The sequence below is a fragment of the Daphnia magna genome, unplaced genomic scaffold (genome assembly GCF_020631705.1).
Source record: "Daphnia magna isolate NIES unplaced genomic scaffold, ASM2063170v1.1 Dm_contigs359, whole genome shotgun sequence".
In the NCBI taxonomy this organism is placed as follows: domain Eukaryota; kingdom Metazoa; phylum Arthropoda; class Branchiopoda; order Diplostraca; family Daphniidae; genus Daphnia; species Daphnia magna.
This window is the reverse complement of record NW_025533269.1, coordinates 27,761-42,402: the sequence shown is the minus strand read 5'-3', so window position 1 is coordinate 42,402 and position 14,642 is coordinate 27,761. Positions and strand designations below refer to the sequence as shown.

At 36.2% G+C, this 14,642-nt stretch overlaps 2 protein-coding genes, 1 long non-coding RNA gene and 14 other non-coding genes across 17 annotated transcripts; 14 read left to right on the top strand and 3 right to left on the bottom strand.

The window, feature by feature from the left end:
- Window positions 1-3,551: 3,551 nt before the first annotated feature.
- Window positions 3,552-5,408, bottom strand: LOC123468417. Its single transcript, XR_006642259.1, has 5 exons — window positions 5,369-5,408; window positions 5,067-5,309; window positions 4,792-4,998; window positions 4,573-4,727; window positions 3,552-4,503 (listed from the first exon to the last, which is right to left on the bottom strand). It is a non-coding gene; the product is annotated as an uncharacterized LOC123468417 (long non-coding RNA).
- A 4-nt stretch (window positions 5,409-5,412) lies between these two features.
- Window positions 5,413-6,532, bottom strand: LOC123468416 (the record flags this gene model as incomplete). Its single annotated transcript, XM_045167879.1, has 5 exons — window positions 6,295-6,532; window positions 6,126-6,238; window positions 5,898-6,068; window positions 5,593-5,843; window positions 5,413-5,529 (listed from the first exon to the last, which is right to left on the bottom strand). Coding segments are annotated over exons 3-5 (504 nt in total), but the record flags the coding sequence as incomplete, so codon positions are not given.
- Window positions 6,533-6,775: 243 nt separating this feature from the next.
- Window positions 6,776-8,968, bottom strand: LOC116935890. Its single transcript, XM_045167878.1, has 4 exons — window positions 8,383-8,968; window positions 8,207-8,313; window positions 7,974-8,144; window positions 6,776-7,906 (listed from the first exon to the last, which is right to left on the bottom strand). The coding sequence occupies exons 1-4, from the start codon at window positions 8,837-8,839 to the stop codon at window positions 7,196-7,198; spliced, it is 1,446 nt and encodes a 481-aa protein (XP_045023813.1). The 5' UTR covers window positions 8,840-8,968; the 3' UTR covers window positions 6,776-7,195.
- Window positions 8,969-10,679: 1,711 nt separating this feature from the next.
- Window positions 10,680-10,766, top strand: Trnay-gua. The gene is given in 2 exon segments: window positions 10,680-10,716; window positions 10,731-10,766. It is a non-coding gene; the product is annotated as a tRNA-Tyr (tRNA).
- A 439-nt stretch (window positions 10,767-11,205) lies between these two features.
- Window positions 11,206-11,311, top strand: LOC123468435. The gene has a single exon (XR_006642277.1). It is a non-coding gene; the product is annotated as a U6 spliceosomal RNA (small nuclear RNA).
- A 71-nt stretch (window positions 11,312-11,382) lies between these two features.
- On the top strand, window positions 11,383-11,465 carry Trnat-ugu. The gene is given in 2 exon segments: window positions 11,383-11,418; window positions 11,430-11,465. It is a non-coding gene; the product is annotated as a tRNA-Thr (tRNA).
- A 113-nt stretch (window positions 11,466-11,578) lies between these two features.
- On the top strand, window positions 11,579-11,662 carry Trnal-cag. Its single transcript has one exon. It is a non-coding gene; the product is annotated as a tRNA-Leu (tRNA).
- A 95-nt stretch (window positions 11,663-11,757) lies between these two features.
- Trnas-aga lies at window positions 11,758-11,839 on the top strand. The gene has a single exon. It is a non-coding gene; the product is annotated as a tRNA-Ser (tRNA).
- A 686-nt stretch (window positions 11,840-12,525) lies between these two features.
- LOC123468434 lies at window positions 12,526-12,631 on the top strand. The gene has a single exon (XR_006642276.1). It is a non-coding gene; the product is annotated as a U6 spliceosomal RNA (small nuclear RNA).
- A 71-nt stretch (window positions 12,632-12,702) lies between these two features.
- On the top strand, window positions 12,703-12,785 carry Trnat-ugu. Its single transcript is given in 2 exon segments — window positions 12,703-12,738; window positions 12,750-12,785. It is a non-coding gene; the product is annotated as a tRNA-Thr (tRNA).
- Window positions 12,786-12,898: 113 nt separating this feature from the next.
- Window positions 12,899-12,982, top strand: Trnal-cag. The gene has a single exon. It is a non-coding gene; the product is annotated as a tRNA-Leu (tRNA).
- A 95-nt stretch (window positions 12,983-13,077) lies between these two features.
- On the top strand, window positions 13,078-13,159 carry Trnas-aga. The gene has a single exon. It is a non-coding gene; the product is annotated as a tRNA-Ser (tRNA).
- Window positions 13,160-13,334: 175 nt separating this feature from the next.
- Window positions 13,335-13,421, top strand: Trnay-gua. Its single transcript is given in 2 exon segments — window positions 13,335-13,371; window positions 13,386-13,421. It is a non-coding gene; the product is annotated as a tRNA-Tyr (tRNA).
- Window positions 13,422-13,860: 439 nt separating this feature from the next.
- Window positions 13,861-13,966, top strand: LOC123468433. Its single transcript, XR_006642275.1, has one exon. It is a non-coding gene; the product is annotated as a U6 spliceosomal RNA (small nuclear RNA).
- A 71-nt stretch (window positions 13,967-14,037) lies between these two features.
- Window positions 14,038-14,120, top strand: Trnat-ugu. The gene is given in 2 exon segments: window positions 14,038-14,073; window positions 14,085-14,120. It is a non-coding gene; the product is annotated as a tRNA-Thr (tRNA).
- A 113-nt stretch (window positions 14,121-14,233) lies between these two features.
- Trnal-cag lies at window positions 14,234-14,317 on the top strand. Its single transcript has one exon. It is a non-coding gene; the product is annotated as a tRNA-Leu (tRNA).
- Window positions 14,318-14,412: 95 nt separating this feature from the next.
- On the top strand, window positions 14,413-14,494 carry Trnas-aga. The gene has a single exon. It is a non-coding gene; the product is annotated as a tRNA-Ser (tRNA).
- Window positions 14,495-14,642: the final 148 nt, after the last annotated feature.

The window sequence follows — 14,642 nt, the reverse complement described above, 5'->3', positions numbered from 1 at the left end:
TAAAAACTCATGGTATAACAGTGTATTCACATTGAATACAAGTATATTCCATGCAGTTTACATATAGAAGTAAAAACTCATGGTATAACAGTGTATTCACATTGAATACAAGTATATTCCATGCAGTTTACATATAGAAGTAAAAACTCATGGTATAACAGTGTATTCACATTGAATACAAGTATATTCCATGCAGTTTACATATAGAAGTAAAAACTCATGGTATAACAGTGTATTCACATTGAATACAAGTATATTTGCATGCTGTTTACATATAGAACTAAAAACTCATGGTATAACAGTGTATTCACATTGAATACAAGTATATTTGATGCTGTTTACATATAGAAGTAAAAACTCATGGTATAACAGTGTATTCACATTGAATACAAGTATATTCCATGCAGTTTACATATAGAAGTAAAAACTCATGGTATAACAGTGTATTCACATTGAATACAAGTATATTTGATGCTGTTTACATATAGAACTAAAAACTCATGGTATAACAGTGTATTCACATTGAATACAAGTATATTCCATGCAGTTTACATATAGAAGTAAAAACTCATGGTATAACAGTGTATTCACATTGAATACAAGTATATTCCATGCAGTTTACATATAGAAGTAAAAACTCATGGTATAACAGTGTATTCACATTGAATACAAGTATATTTGATGCTGTTTACATATAGAACTAAAAACTCATGGTATAACAGTGTATTCACATTGAATACAAGTATATTTGATGCTGTTTACATATAGAAGTAAAAACTCATGGTATAACAGTGTATTCACATTGAATACAAGTATATTCCATGCAGTTTACATATAGAAGTAAAAACTCATGGTATAACAGTGTATTCACATTGAATACAAGTATATTTGATGCTGTTTACATATAGAACTAAAAACTCATGGTATAACAGTGTATTCACATTGAATACAAGTATATTCCATGCAGTTTACATATAGAAGTAAAAACTCATGGTATAACAGTGTATTCACATTGAATACAAGTATATTCCATGCAGTTTACATATAGAAGTAAAAACTCATGGTATAACAGTGTATTCACATTGAATACAAGTATATTTGATGCTGTTTACATATAGAACTAAAAACTCATGGTATAACAGTGTATTCACATTGAATACAAGTATATTCCATGCAGTTTACATATAGAAGTAAAAACTCATGGTATAACAGTGTATTCACATTGAATACAAGTATATTCCATGCAGTTTACATATAGAAGTAAAAACTCATGGTATAACAGTGTATTCACATTGAATACAAGTATATTTGATGCTGTTTACATATAGAACTAAAAACTCATGGTATAACAGTGTATTCACATTGAATACAAAGTATATTCCATTCAGTTTACATATAGAAGTAAAAACTCATGGTATAACAGTGTATTCACATTGAATACAAGTATATTCCATGCAGTTTACATAAAAAAAAGTAACAAACATATGCTGTTTACATATAGAAGTAAAAACTCATGGTATAACAGTGTATTCACATTGAATACAAGTATATTTGATGCTGTTTACATATAGAAGTAAAAACTCATGGTATAACAGTGTATTCACATTGAATACAAGTATATTTGATGCTGTTTACATATAGAACTAAAAACTCATGGTATAACAGTGTATTCACATTGAATACAAGTATATTCCATGCAGTTTACATATAGAAGTAAAAACTCATGGTATAACAGTGTATTCACATTGAATACAAGTATATTCCATGCAGTTTACATATAGAAGTAAAAACTCATGGTATAACAGTGTATTCACATTGAATACAAGTATATTTGATGCTGTTTACATATAGAACTAAAAACTCATGGTATAACAGTGTATTCACATTGAATACAAGTATATTCCATGCAGTTTACATATAGAAGTAAAAACTCATGGTATAACAGTGTATTCACATTGAATACAAGTATATTCCATGCAGTTTACATATAGAAGTAAAAACTCATGGTATAACAGTGTATTCACATTGAATACAAGTATATTCCATGCAGTTTACATATAGAAGTAAAAACTCATGGTATAACAGTGTATTCACATTGAATACAAGTATATTCCATGCAGTTTACATATAGAAGTAAAAACTCATGGTATAACAGTGTATTCACATTGAATACAAGTATATTTGATGCTGTTTACATATAAAGAACTAAAAACTCATGGTATAACAGTGTATCACATCACATTGAATACAAGTATATTTGATGCTGTTTACATATAGAACTAAAAACTCATGGTATAACAGTGTATTCACATTGAATACAAGTATATTCCATGCAGTTTACATATAGAAGTAAAAACTCATGGTATAACAGTGTATTCACATTGAATACAAGTATATTCCATGCAGTTTACATATAGAAGTAAAAACTCATGGTATAACAGTGTATTCACATTGAATACAAGTATATTTGATGCTGTTTACATATAGAACTAAAAACTCATGGTATAACAGTGTATTCACATTGAATACAAGTATATTCCATGCAGTTTACATATAGAAGTAAAAACTCATGGTATAACAGTGTATTCACATTGAATACAAGTATATTCCATGCAGTTTACATATAGAAGTAAAAACTCATGGTATAACAGTGTATTCACATTGAATACAAGTATATTTGATGCTGTTTACATATAGAACTAAAAACTCATGGTATAACAGTGTATTCACATTGAATACAAGTATATTCCATGCAGTTTACATATAGAAGAAAAAACTCATGGTATAACAGTGTATTCACATTGAATACAAGTATATTTGATGCTGTTTACATATAGAACTAAAAACTCATGGTATAACAGTGTATTCACATTGAATACAAGTATATTCCATGCAGTTTACATATAGAAGTAAAAACTCATGGTATAACAGTGTATTCACATTGAATACAAGTATATTTGATGCTGTTTACATATAGAACTAAAAACTCATGGTATAACAGTGTATTCACATTGAATACAAGTATATTCCATGCAGTTTACATATAGAAGTAAAAACTCATGGTATAACAGTGTATTCACATTGAATACAAGTATATTCCATGCAGTTTACATATAGAAGTAAAAACTCATGGTATAACAGTGTATTCACATTGAATACAAGTATATTCCATGCAGTTTACATATAGAAGTAAAAACTCATGGTATAACAGTGTATTCACATTGAATACAAGTATATTCCATGCAGTTTACATATAGAAGTAAAAACTCATGGTATAACAGTGTATTCACCCCGTACGAAACTTTTAGCTAATTCCGTGCTAGAATTAGCTACGAAGTTAGGTGGTTTTAGCTAGAAATTTTCATGTCAAAATTTTTAAATTTCATATTGGGAAATTTAGGGTAGTGTCAGCTTTGTTTTTCATAGCTAAAATTAGCTTAAAATCTTAGATTTAAGGTAGCTTGAAACTTATAAGCTTGAATATCTTAGATTATTGGTAGCTTGAAATTTATAAGCTTGGAATCTTGAGATTAAATGTAGCTTGAAATTTATTAGCTTTAAAGGAACTGAAATCTTTGTATTGAAATTAAACCATCTTTGGTTTAATCAAATTCTTTTCCATGTTACAAGTAGGCCTTGGAGGGACATCGATTAAAACACACCACACATACATTTTTACATTTAAAATGAACACAATAAGAATACGAGCAATATCTAAGTTCAATTACAGTTTTGGCCACTTCCGCGTTAATTCAATTTAACATCAATAAAAAACGACAATTTTCAGCAACGGCAATTCGTCGGAGGTGTCGTCGACGAGCAAATGGACAGACTGCCCGACATTTAAACCTTTAAAGTCAACCAATATTACAAATGAGGAAAATGTAGGAGATGCAGGAGGGGAGTTTTCTCGTCAACACACTGAACTCGAGAGATTTCACGGCAACATGGACTCGAAACTCAATTACGACATGATTAGATGTTTTTTAAATGACGTTAACTAAAACGTAACGAACATACGTACAATCAATTTTGAATTTGAAGAGAGAAACGGCAGGGAAAAAATGACCTCTTGGTCTTAAGAAGCTGAAAGCGCTGAAAGGATGATAGAGAGAGGAGTAGGAGGGTCATCGGAAAAGAGCAATAATTGCCGTCGTGTCGACGTGACCATACTGCGCGATGGAGGAGATTATTCAAAGAAGTTGAAAATGAAAAATAAAAAAAGTAGAAAATTGATAAAGAAAAGAATGACTGAACGAACAGGATATCTGTTGAACTCGAAAGTGGGGCTACACATAAACGTCGTCTTGAACGTGGTCTTGAAGAAATTTTCGCCGATTTATTGCTGTAATTGTTGGTCATCGTCATCGTCTTCCACGACCAATTTCTCTCTTGACTTGTTAGCCGTATGCTCCCCTAGAAGTTTGGATGTGATGCAAGGGTGGACCATGGATGGATCGATTGCCAACTTGTGTTTGGTTGCCCAAAACTCCACAACGAAACCTAAAATGAAAATCAAAACGTTAATATTGTGTAAATTGTTCGTTCTTAAATTCTTATACTTATACTTACTCGTAATTGCTTGTACATCATCCTTAGGAAGGGCCTCTTTCGCCGGATTATTTGACTTGTCAGTGGGTGCCTTCTTTCCGGTAAGGCTGTGTTTGGACATGAATTCCCTGTCCCACAGTGCTTCCATGATCACATTGATCATTTTGCTCATGTCCCTGTGTACACATAAAACAACTATTAGAGTTATCCTTAATAACACAAGCAATCTTAAAAACTCACTTTTTTTTGAACCAGACTTCCCATAGGACACTGCGATTGCTAGCTCATTTTGATTAATAGTTGTGTCATAATCTTTGTGAAGCTTGACTTTGTTGGTTCTTCTACTGCTTTCACTTTGCAACTGAACACGTGATTGTTCAGAATTAAGTTGACTAATTGTCAAGGTTTCCAAAGTGGACTGCAGTATAACCAACCCTTCATTAAGACCTAACAAGAATGAAATGAAATGTCAAGATAAAAATAAGAGTTTGGACAGTTTCAAAGAGAAAACTAACTTTTGGACAAGGCCAGGGGATTCATCTCTTTCAGGGACTTTACTTCTTCTTGTAAGCGAAGAATTGTAGCATCTTTTTCGGAAATTCTGTCATCGAAATCACGTCTCTCAATTTCTAGATCAAAGGTAGAATTCCGAATTTGCTCGTTGAGAAACGAGATTTCTTTTTCAGCTCATCAATTTGATCCATGTATTCATTACGGCCATGAAACTCAGCATCAACTAGCTCCGTCCATTGTTCGTCCTTAAACGGAAAATACAAATATAATAAACAAATAATTCTTACAATTATGTTGCATTTACCTGCACACGCTTCGGGTTTTCTTTTGTTGTGGAACTTGGGGGGTGTCAACTATGTTGACGTCCAAAGAAGTAAGAATCTGAGGATCAGAATTCTTTGCTGATGACTTTTCGTTTCTTTTTGGTGTGACAGATGAATTTTCCTTGTTGTGACTTGAATTTCTCTATAAAATAAAAATCAATAATGACTGAGGTACTATTACGTGTTTACCATAAAACAAAAAAACCTTAGATTTGGTGTCGCTCGATGATTTGAAAGACTGATCGCCTCGTTTTCTCTTCATTGGAGGCGGAGGTGGAGTAGGAGGAATCAAATCTTCGTCCTCTGATTCTGAAGAAAAAAATCGTTGCTGATTATCATCATGATCAAGGCTGCTGTCAGCAGATGTATCGGACTTGTCTTCATTTTCCCCAGTGATCAAATGGCAATCTAACCCTTCCATGTCTTCTTCTGAGATGCCCATGGTCTTCCTAATAACTGTGTAGCAGGTTAAAGTACGACATTGTAAATAATGAAAAACATTGGTACTACCTGTTGCTGACTTTTCAACTGGCAAGTTACGTGGTGGAGAGGTAGATTTATGGCCAGTGCCATGTTTCTGAGTTGCAGATGACTTCGGAGTTGATTTTTTGGCTACTGCCTTTTTGACACTGATAGGAGGCACCATGGCATCACGTACTGCCACCACCACATCTCTGTCCTCTGCACAACAAAAACTTTAAGAAAAATAACACGTGTAGTAATATGAAGTTGTACTACCTGAGAACGAGATAACTTTACATGATCTCACTTCATGTTGAACTTGGGATCTAGATTTGGTAGTCGACTGAACTGGTAGGTTCCAACCAGGATTGCTGGGAAACTTAGGCCAACTAAATACATAGCAATTTAGAACAATAACAATAAATAACAAAAAGTATGTGCTTACTTGATTCCAATAACTTTTTTGTTCCAATAAAACCTTTTAATTGCTCGAGCTGATGATCGAAACTTTGGTCATGGAAATCTTTCGGCACTGCTATGGCCTCCAATGTGCCAATGCCCAATTCTCCACTTTTAGCAGTAAAAGTGACAAGTATATAGATCAGTGGGTCTGCCATTGCAAATATGTACGTACTGATATTAAATGTAAGAGAAAAGTCAGTGAAGAAACAGACAGCCAGACATCTTTACTTAGACTTACACCACAGACTCAGTCTATATATGCTAACACTTCGAGCGCGAAAATTCAGTGCATAGCTGCCAAATTTCAATCGATTAAAAAATAAAGGCGTAGCTGCCAAATTTCGATCGATGATTTTTTCTTTGATTTGAGTTTATATAATTTTGAAACATTAGCATATTGATGATTTTCATTAATCTGTATTAATCAGTTTCAAGATAATTGACAAGAGGAGTAACAACAAAAGTTTCCGTAAGTTCATTATGAAATCCTATAACGCACTTTTTCATTATGTCACTTGGACGGCGAGCAGTTAATTCTGTGGAAAGCCCAATCAATTTTCTACTTTGACCGGGGAAATTTAAAAATGAAATATTATCGATGGGAGGCGAATATTTCACAGCAGAAATGGTTCCCATGACTCGCCCAACTAGGAGAATATTTCCTTCTAGAGGAAATGATTGAAATGATATTATGCTTTCTATCATAAAAAAAGAATCGTCTTTCATGTAACCACAGAAATTGGTCCGTTTGGGGGATCGAGTATAACTAGTCGTTGTAAATATACCTTTTTGTGGAATGCTCACCCTTTTGTAAGAGTAGTGGTATGCAAAACTTTCTGTTGATTTTTTTAGAGAACCGTCTAAATCTGACGAAGCAAGATAATTCAAAATCGCGATTTCATAAAAAGGGTTGGTTTTTTTTTCAGTGCAGATCCAAGAAGTTTAATAGTTCCGTAACTGCTACCAAAATCTTGATTGATATGGGAATAGAAGGCTTCCTTTTGTGAAATATTCAGCAACTTCCTCAACAATGCACTTACTGTGATTGGCAAGTTAAAATTTGTAATGAGGGAGATTGCATCTGATCGTACCGCTTTTTTCAAGAGAAAGGATTTGACCATTTGCTCTGCAACACATTGGGTCCCATTCTTTAATGAAATCAATTCCCCGTTAAACCACTCGGGAATGAATGTAGAATTACTCCATGGAAGGCCCCAATTAAGTGCACTTTGAACCAAATGAGTAAGTAAGTGGAAATTATAGCGAATACGTTTTCTACCATAGAGTACTTCTGCTTCGCGGACAAAGTATTGAAAAATAAATTCGACCTCCTTAACACGCTCAACTGCTACTTCTTCTTGCAGCAGCACTTGAAGGCCATAAACGAGGCATAAGAAGTGATCATAGAACTGTTTTGGTAACAGATCTTCTAGAGCCGAAAAATAATAAAGAGCAAATGCTCTATACTCAGAAGCTTTCCAATCGCCAAGGTTTGATACTAAAGCTGATGTGCGTGTGACTTCATATGGAGGCCTCATTTGACTTAAGCGAGCATCAATAATGGCAAGTTTGTGTTTATTTAAGTGCCATAGTTCCTAATAATTAATAGATATATTGTTAGTTATATTTTTTACTATGTATATAATAATCTAAGAACCATACTGTGTGATATTTCGAATCTGTCCAAAATTCCAACAGACATTTAATTGCTCCTTGACAAACCGAATGTAAGTAGTCTGGTACTTGTGCGGCCACATAGTCGAAAAACGTGAGAGCCAAGAAAGGAGAAGGACCTTTGATTCCATGTACAGGCTTACCCATTTCTAGCGCAATCTGAAAAAAAAATCGATATTTTAATTTTTAGCCACAGCATATATAATTTGTACCGTTATCACCATCAAGTCTTTTTCGTGCTGCTCTATTGTCCTTAATGGAAATGTAGGATTTGTTGTAGGTTCTGGATACACTCTTGCAGATCCTCTTCCTATCTTCGTTGTTTCACCTGTATATATGAAAGTAAAAATGCTGTTAAATTTTCAACGAAGAATTTTAAAAGCAAATGTTCGTGTACCAGCGTGCAAACAGAAATCGCACCCGAATTCACCGCGACATATGGTACCGTCTAGGAAAACAGTCCGGGCCATTGAATCAGTTGTTAACACCAAAGGTCTCAGAAACACGGTCAGCTCTCCAAATTTCATCCCGGAGGATCCGAGGTGCTTTAGTTCGGCTATTGATGTGTCAAGAAACGGCCCTCTAGGGGGCTTCTTGTTTCCGAACCAAAGAGCCATTAAAATCATGTGTGCTCGTCTTGCCCCGTAAGGAATTTCATTTATGACACCCATAAATGGCCAAATTCCAAATTTACTTTTTTTAAAACTCTGCGCTCCATCAACATTTAGTTGCGCTGTGAAGATCACCTGGTTTTCGGAACCATCACCACGAACTTTTTCTCTGTAGCACTTTCCACTTTGGACATCCCCCAGAGTTGTTCCGTCATATCCAGTAGTTTCTTTTCTTAATTTCATTCCGCCGCTCTCCAAAAAAAATTTTAGTTGCTGTTCTATTGGGAGAACAAGAACGTAGCACGATCTTGACTTGTCAAATGGATGCCGGCATCTCTGTTTTTGTTTAGGAAGACCATCTTTCCCAATTTCAAGAATGGCATCACAATTCTTGTTCGCGCACACAAAATTTTTTTGACGTCCATTAATAAATGGTCATATTTTTCGACACACTTGGCGGCACTTTCAATTTCTGCTGCGGTTGATTCCGTGGCGATTTGAATTATTTTCAAATGGTCTTTGAATGCTTCATTAGATAGATGGTATTTAAGTTTGTAGGCTAGACATAGCATACTAAGGTATGCTGATGATTCACAGTCTTTATCCTGAATTTAAAAGTTGTAATATTAGGAAATTTTCAGAAAATAAGAGATAATATAGGTCTAATATACTAACCTCAAAAGTATTTGAATTCTTTTCATTCAAGTTGTATTCTTCATCACTATCGTAGGATTCACAGCCTTCTGCAACAGAGTTTTGGCTCGATGTTTTGATTTCAGCTCAGCAATATTCTGTAACATATGAATACACCATGAATAAATGTAAATAACAAGTGCATATATATATATTTCTTACTTTGGGATCCTCATCTTCGTGGAATTGACTTGTCAATACACATGTTACGGGTTCTGAGCTAGGTTGTTCAGACTGCTGGGGATTGCTGCTGATTTCATTGTCAGAAAAATGGTTATTAACTTTTTGGTGGCATGGAGCTTTTTTTTTAACCATTTGTTCAATTTCTTCCTGAGCCTCCTTCAAATTCAATTTCCTCTTGAGGTATCGAGATAACTTACGATTCTCATTTGCCATTGTTTCATATGTCTTGTCACTTCGAATCACTGAATCAACACTCACAACAAATTTAAAGTCGTCTGATAATTTTTCTTCAAAATCTAAAAATATACAACACACTGGCGCCAATTTTTATGTTAAGCTTAATAAATTAATACCATAAAAATTAATAATTTCTTACCGAAAATATTTATATGTAATAGAACATGCTACTTTTTTTATATCGCGATTAATTTCGATCAAATTTAGCAAAACCCTAGATTACAAATTCTATACTAGAATTAGCTGAAAAGTTGGGATAAATAATTAAGGGGGAAAAATTCGAGCTGATTTTTAGGTTAATAATTTCAAGCCAGTAGAAAACGCCCTAGCTTAGAAAATAAAAGCTTATAATCTGCTAAAAAAAGTGGAGCAAAACTCTAGATTGAAAATTCCATACTGGAATTAGCTTATAGTTAGGAAATAAATTTAGGGGGAAAAATTCAAGCTGGTTTTAAGGTTTATTATTTCAAGCAAGATAGGAAAACGCCCTAGCTTGGAAAATAAAAGCTTAGAATCTGCTAATAAAAGTGGAGCAAAACTCTAGATTGAAAATTCCATACTGGAATTAGCTTATAGTTAGGAAATAAATTTAGGGGTAAAAATTCAAGCTGTTTCTAAGGTTTATTTTTTCAAGCAAGATAGGAAAACGCCCTAGCTTGGAAAAAAAAAGCTGATATCTGCTAACAAAAAGGTGAATTATGTTAACATGAAAAATTTCGAGGTGATTGCAGCATGATAGCTGCTTTGATTTTTTAGCCTAGCACCGCGCGAGCTGTTATTAGCTAACAGTTCAAAATCTAAGCTAAAAGTTTCGTACGGGTAAGAAAACTAGGAAATTGCGCTGCTTACTATTACAGTTACTATACGTGAGAATTGAATGAGATTTTTGTTAATACTTACTGAAGTTTGCTCAGTTGTCACGCACACCATTTCTATTGATAGTACTCAACTGAATCTAAAGATTCATGTCCCTTCGATAGCTCAGTTGGTAGAGCGGTGGACTGTAGCATTGTACAAAGATATCCATAGGTCACTGGTTCAACTCCGGTTCGAAGGACTGTACACTTGATTTCTTTTCTGTTTGTTTTTTTGTCTCTGTTCGTTGCAATGCTTTCAAACAAATCTGGCTTTTTACACCACGTACAAATTCCCCACCGTGATGGTGCACCAGAATGAGAAACGTGCTCGCTGGTAAAAAAAGAGAGCATAGATTCACGATTGTTATACGCCATGGATTGAGCAGAAGTTCCTGGACGTTAGCTGCACTAATTCAATACATCGTTGAATACTCTTTCGTCAAGTCGGCCCAAGAGCACTGCGCATGGGGGACACACAAAAGCAAATATCTGAATACAGTTCATTTTAGGAAATCTGACAGCTGACTGACTATCACTATTCAATAGATCATTTCCACGTACAAACAACGTTAAGCTGCAGCAACGGATTGGACTTGAAAAATAAGAGGTACAAAAGCTTTGGTCGGCATTATTGTTACTGTATTCCACACGGAATACATATACTAAAATTGGAACGATACAGAGAAGATTAGCATGGCCCCTGCGCAAGGATGACACGCAAAATCGTGAAGCGTTCCACATTTTTGGCCATGTTCATTAAGTAAACCAAAACCCGTCTAATACGGATAGCTATGTCTTTGCGAGTTGATCCTATCAGCCTTCTTAGCTCAGTGGCAGAGCACTAGTCTTGTAAACACCTGGCTAACTAGGGGTCATGAGTTCAATTCTCATAGAGGGCACAATGCACTGAAGACATTTATATAATTGTTAACATACGCGTAGCCACAAACTCATGATCACAATGTAAGTGAAATACAGGGGACCACTCCCCAAAATTATTCAAAGGCATTCAGTCAGGATGGCCGAGCGGTCCAAGGCGCTGCGTTCAGGTCGCAGTCCAGTTCTCTGGGCGAGGGTTCGAATCCCTCTTCTGACACACACGTAAAAGATTTATATCAAAACCAATTGAAGTAGATCAGCTGTTAATGAGTTATAGCGGGTTTTCATCAATTGTTCTGACATTAACTAACAGCAGATGTGGCCGAGTGGTTAAGGCGACTGACTAGAAATCAGTTTCTCTTCGGGAGCGTAGGTTCGAATCCTACCATCTGCGTTGCGGTGGGTAGCGCGCGTAACGATAAGAAAACTAGGAAATTGCGCTGCTTACTATTACAGTTACTATACGTGAGAATTGAATGAGATTTTTGTTAATACTTACTGAAGTTTGCTCAGTTGTCACGCACACCATTTCTATTGATAGTACTCAACTGTCCCTTCGATAGCTCAGTTGGTAGAGCGGTGGACTGTAGCATTGTACAAAGATATCCATAGGTCACTGGTTCAACTCCGGTTCGAAGCACTGTACACTTGATTTCTTTTCTGTTTGTTTTTTTGTCTCTGTTCGTTGCAATGCTTTCAAACAAATCTGGCTTTTTACACCACGTACAAATTCCCCACCGTGATGTTGCACCAGAATGAGAAACGTGCTCGCTGGTAAAAAAAAGAGAGCATAGATTCACGATTGTTATACGCCATGGATTGAGCAGAAGTTCCTGGACGTTAGCTGCACTAATTCAATACATCGTTGAATACTCTTTCGTCAAGTCGGCCCAAGAGCACTGCGCATGGGGGACACACAAAAGCAAATATCTGAATACAGTTCATTTTAGGAAATCTGACAGCTGACTGACTATCACTATTCAATAGATCATTTCCACGTACAAACAACGTTAAGCTGCAGCAACGGATTGGACTTGAAAAATAAGAGGTACAAAAGCTTTGGTCGGCATTATTGTTACTGTATTCCACACGGAATACATATACTAAAATTGGAACGATACAGAGAAGATTAGCATGGCCCCTGCGCAAGGATGACACGCAAAATCGTGAAGCGTTCCACATTTTTGGCCATGTTCATTAAGTAAACCAAAACCCGTCTAATACGGATAGCTATGTCTTTGCGAGTTGATCCTATCAGCCTTCTTAGCTCAGTGGCAGAGCACTAGTCTTGTAAACACCTGGCTAACTAGGGGTCATGAGTTCAATTCTCATAGAGGGCACAATGCACTGAAGACATTTATATAATTGTTAACATACGCGTAGCCACAAAATCATGATCACAATGTAAGTGAAATACAGGGGACCACTCCCCAAAATTATTCAAAGGCATTCAGTCAGGATGGCCGAGCGGTCCAAGGCGCTGCGTTCAGGTCGCAGTCCAGTTCTCTGGGCGAGGGTTCGAATCCCTCTTCTGACACACACGTAAAAGATTTATATCAAAACCAATTGAAGTAGATCAGCTGTTAATGAGTTATAGCGGGTTTTCATCAATTGTTCTGACATTAACTAACAGCAGATGTGGCCGAGTGGTTAAGGCGACTGACTAGAAATCAGTTTCCCTTCGGGAGCGTAGGTTCGAATCCTACCATCTGCGTTGCGGTGGGTAGCGCGCGTAACGATAAGAAAACTAGGAAATTGCGCTGCTTACTATTACAGTTACTATACGTGAGAATTGAATGAGATTTTTGTTAATACTTACTGAAGTTTGCTCAGTTGTCACGCACACCATTTCTATTGATAGTACTCAACTGAATCTAAAGATTCATGTCCCTTCGATAGCTCAGTTGGTAGAGCGGTGGACTGTAGCATTGTACAAAGATATCCATAGGTCACTGGTTCAACTCCGGTTCGAAGGACTGTACACTTGATTTCTTTTCTGTTTGTTTTTTTGTCTCTGTTCGTTGCAATGCTTTCAAACAAATCTGGCTTTTTACACCACGTACAAATTCCCCACCGTGATGGTGCACCAGAATGAGAAACGTGCTCGCTGGTAAAAAAAGAGAGCATAGATTCACGATTGTTATACGCCATGGATTGAGCAGAAGTTCCTGGACGTTAGCTGCACTAATTCAATACATCGTTGAATACTCTTTCGTCAAGTCGGCCCAAGAGCACTGCGCATGGGGGACACACAAAAGCAAATATCTGAATACAGTTCATTTTAGGAAATCTGACAGCTGACTGACTATCACTATTCAATAGATCATTTCCACGTACAAACAACGTTAAGCTGCAGCAACGGATTGGACTTGAAAAATAAGAGGTACAAAAGCTTTGGTCGGCATTATTGTTACTGTATTCCACACGGAATACATATACTAAAATTGGAACGATACAGAGAAGATTAGCATGGCCCCTGCGCAAGGATGACACGCAAAATCGTGAAGCGTTCCACATTTTTGGCCATGTTCATTAAGTAAACCAAAACCCGTCTAATACGGATAGCTATGTCTTTGCGAGTTGATCCTATCAGCCTTCTTAGCTCAGTGGCAGAGCACTAGTCTTGTAAACACCTGGCTAACTAGGGGTCATGAGTTCAATTCTCATAGAGGGCACAATGCACTGAAGACATTTATATAATTGTTAACATACGCGTAGCCACAAAATCATGATCACAATGTAAGTGAAATACAGGGGACCACTCCCCAAAATTATTCAAAGGCATTCAGTCAGGATGGCCGAGCGGTCCAAGGCGCTGCGTTCAGGTCGCAGTCCAGTTCTCTGGGCGAGGGTTCGAATCCCTCTTCTGACACACACGTAAAAGATTTATATCAAAACCAATTGAAGTAGATCAGCTGTTAATGAGTTATAGCGGGTTTTCATCAATTGTTCTGACATTAACTAACAGCAGATGTGGCCGAGTGGTTAAGGCGACTGACTAGAAATCAGTTTCCCTTCGGGAGCGTAGGTTCGAATCCTACCATCTGCGTTGCGGTGGGTAGCACGCGTAACGATAAGAAAACTAGGAAATTGCGCTGCTTACTATTACAGTTACTATACGTGAGAATTGAATGAGATTTTTGTTAATACTTACTGAAGTTTGCTCAGTTGTCACGCACACCATTTCTATTGATAGT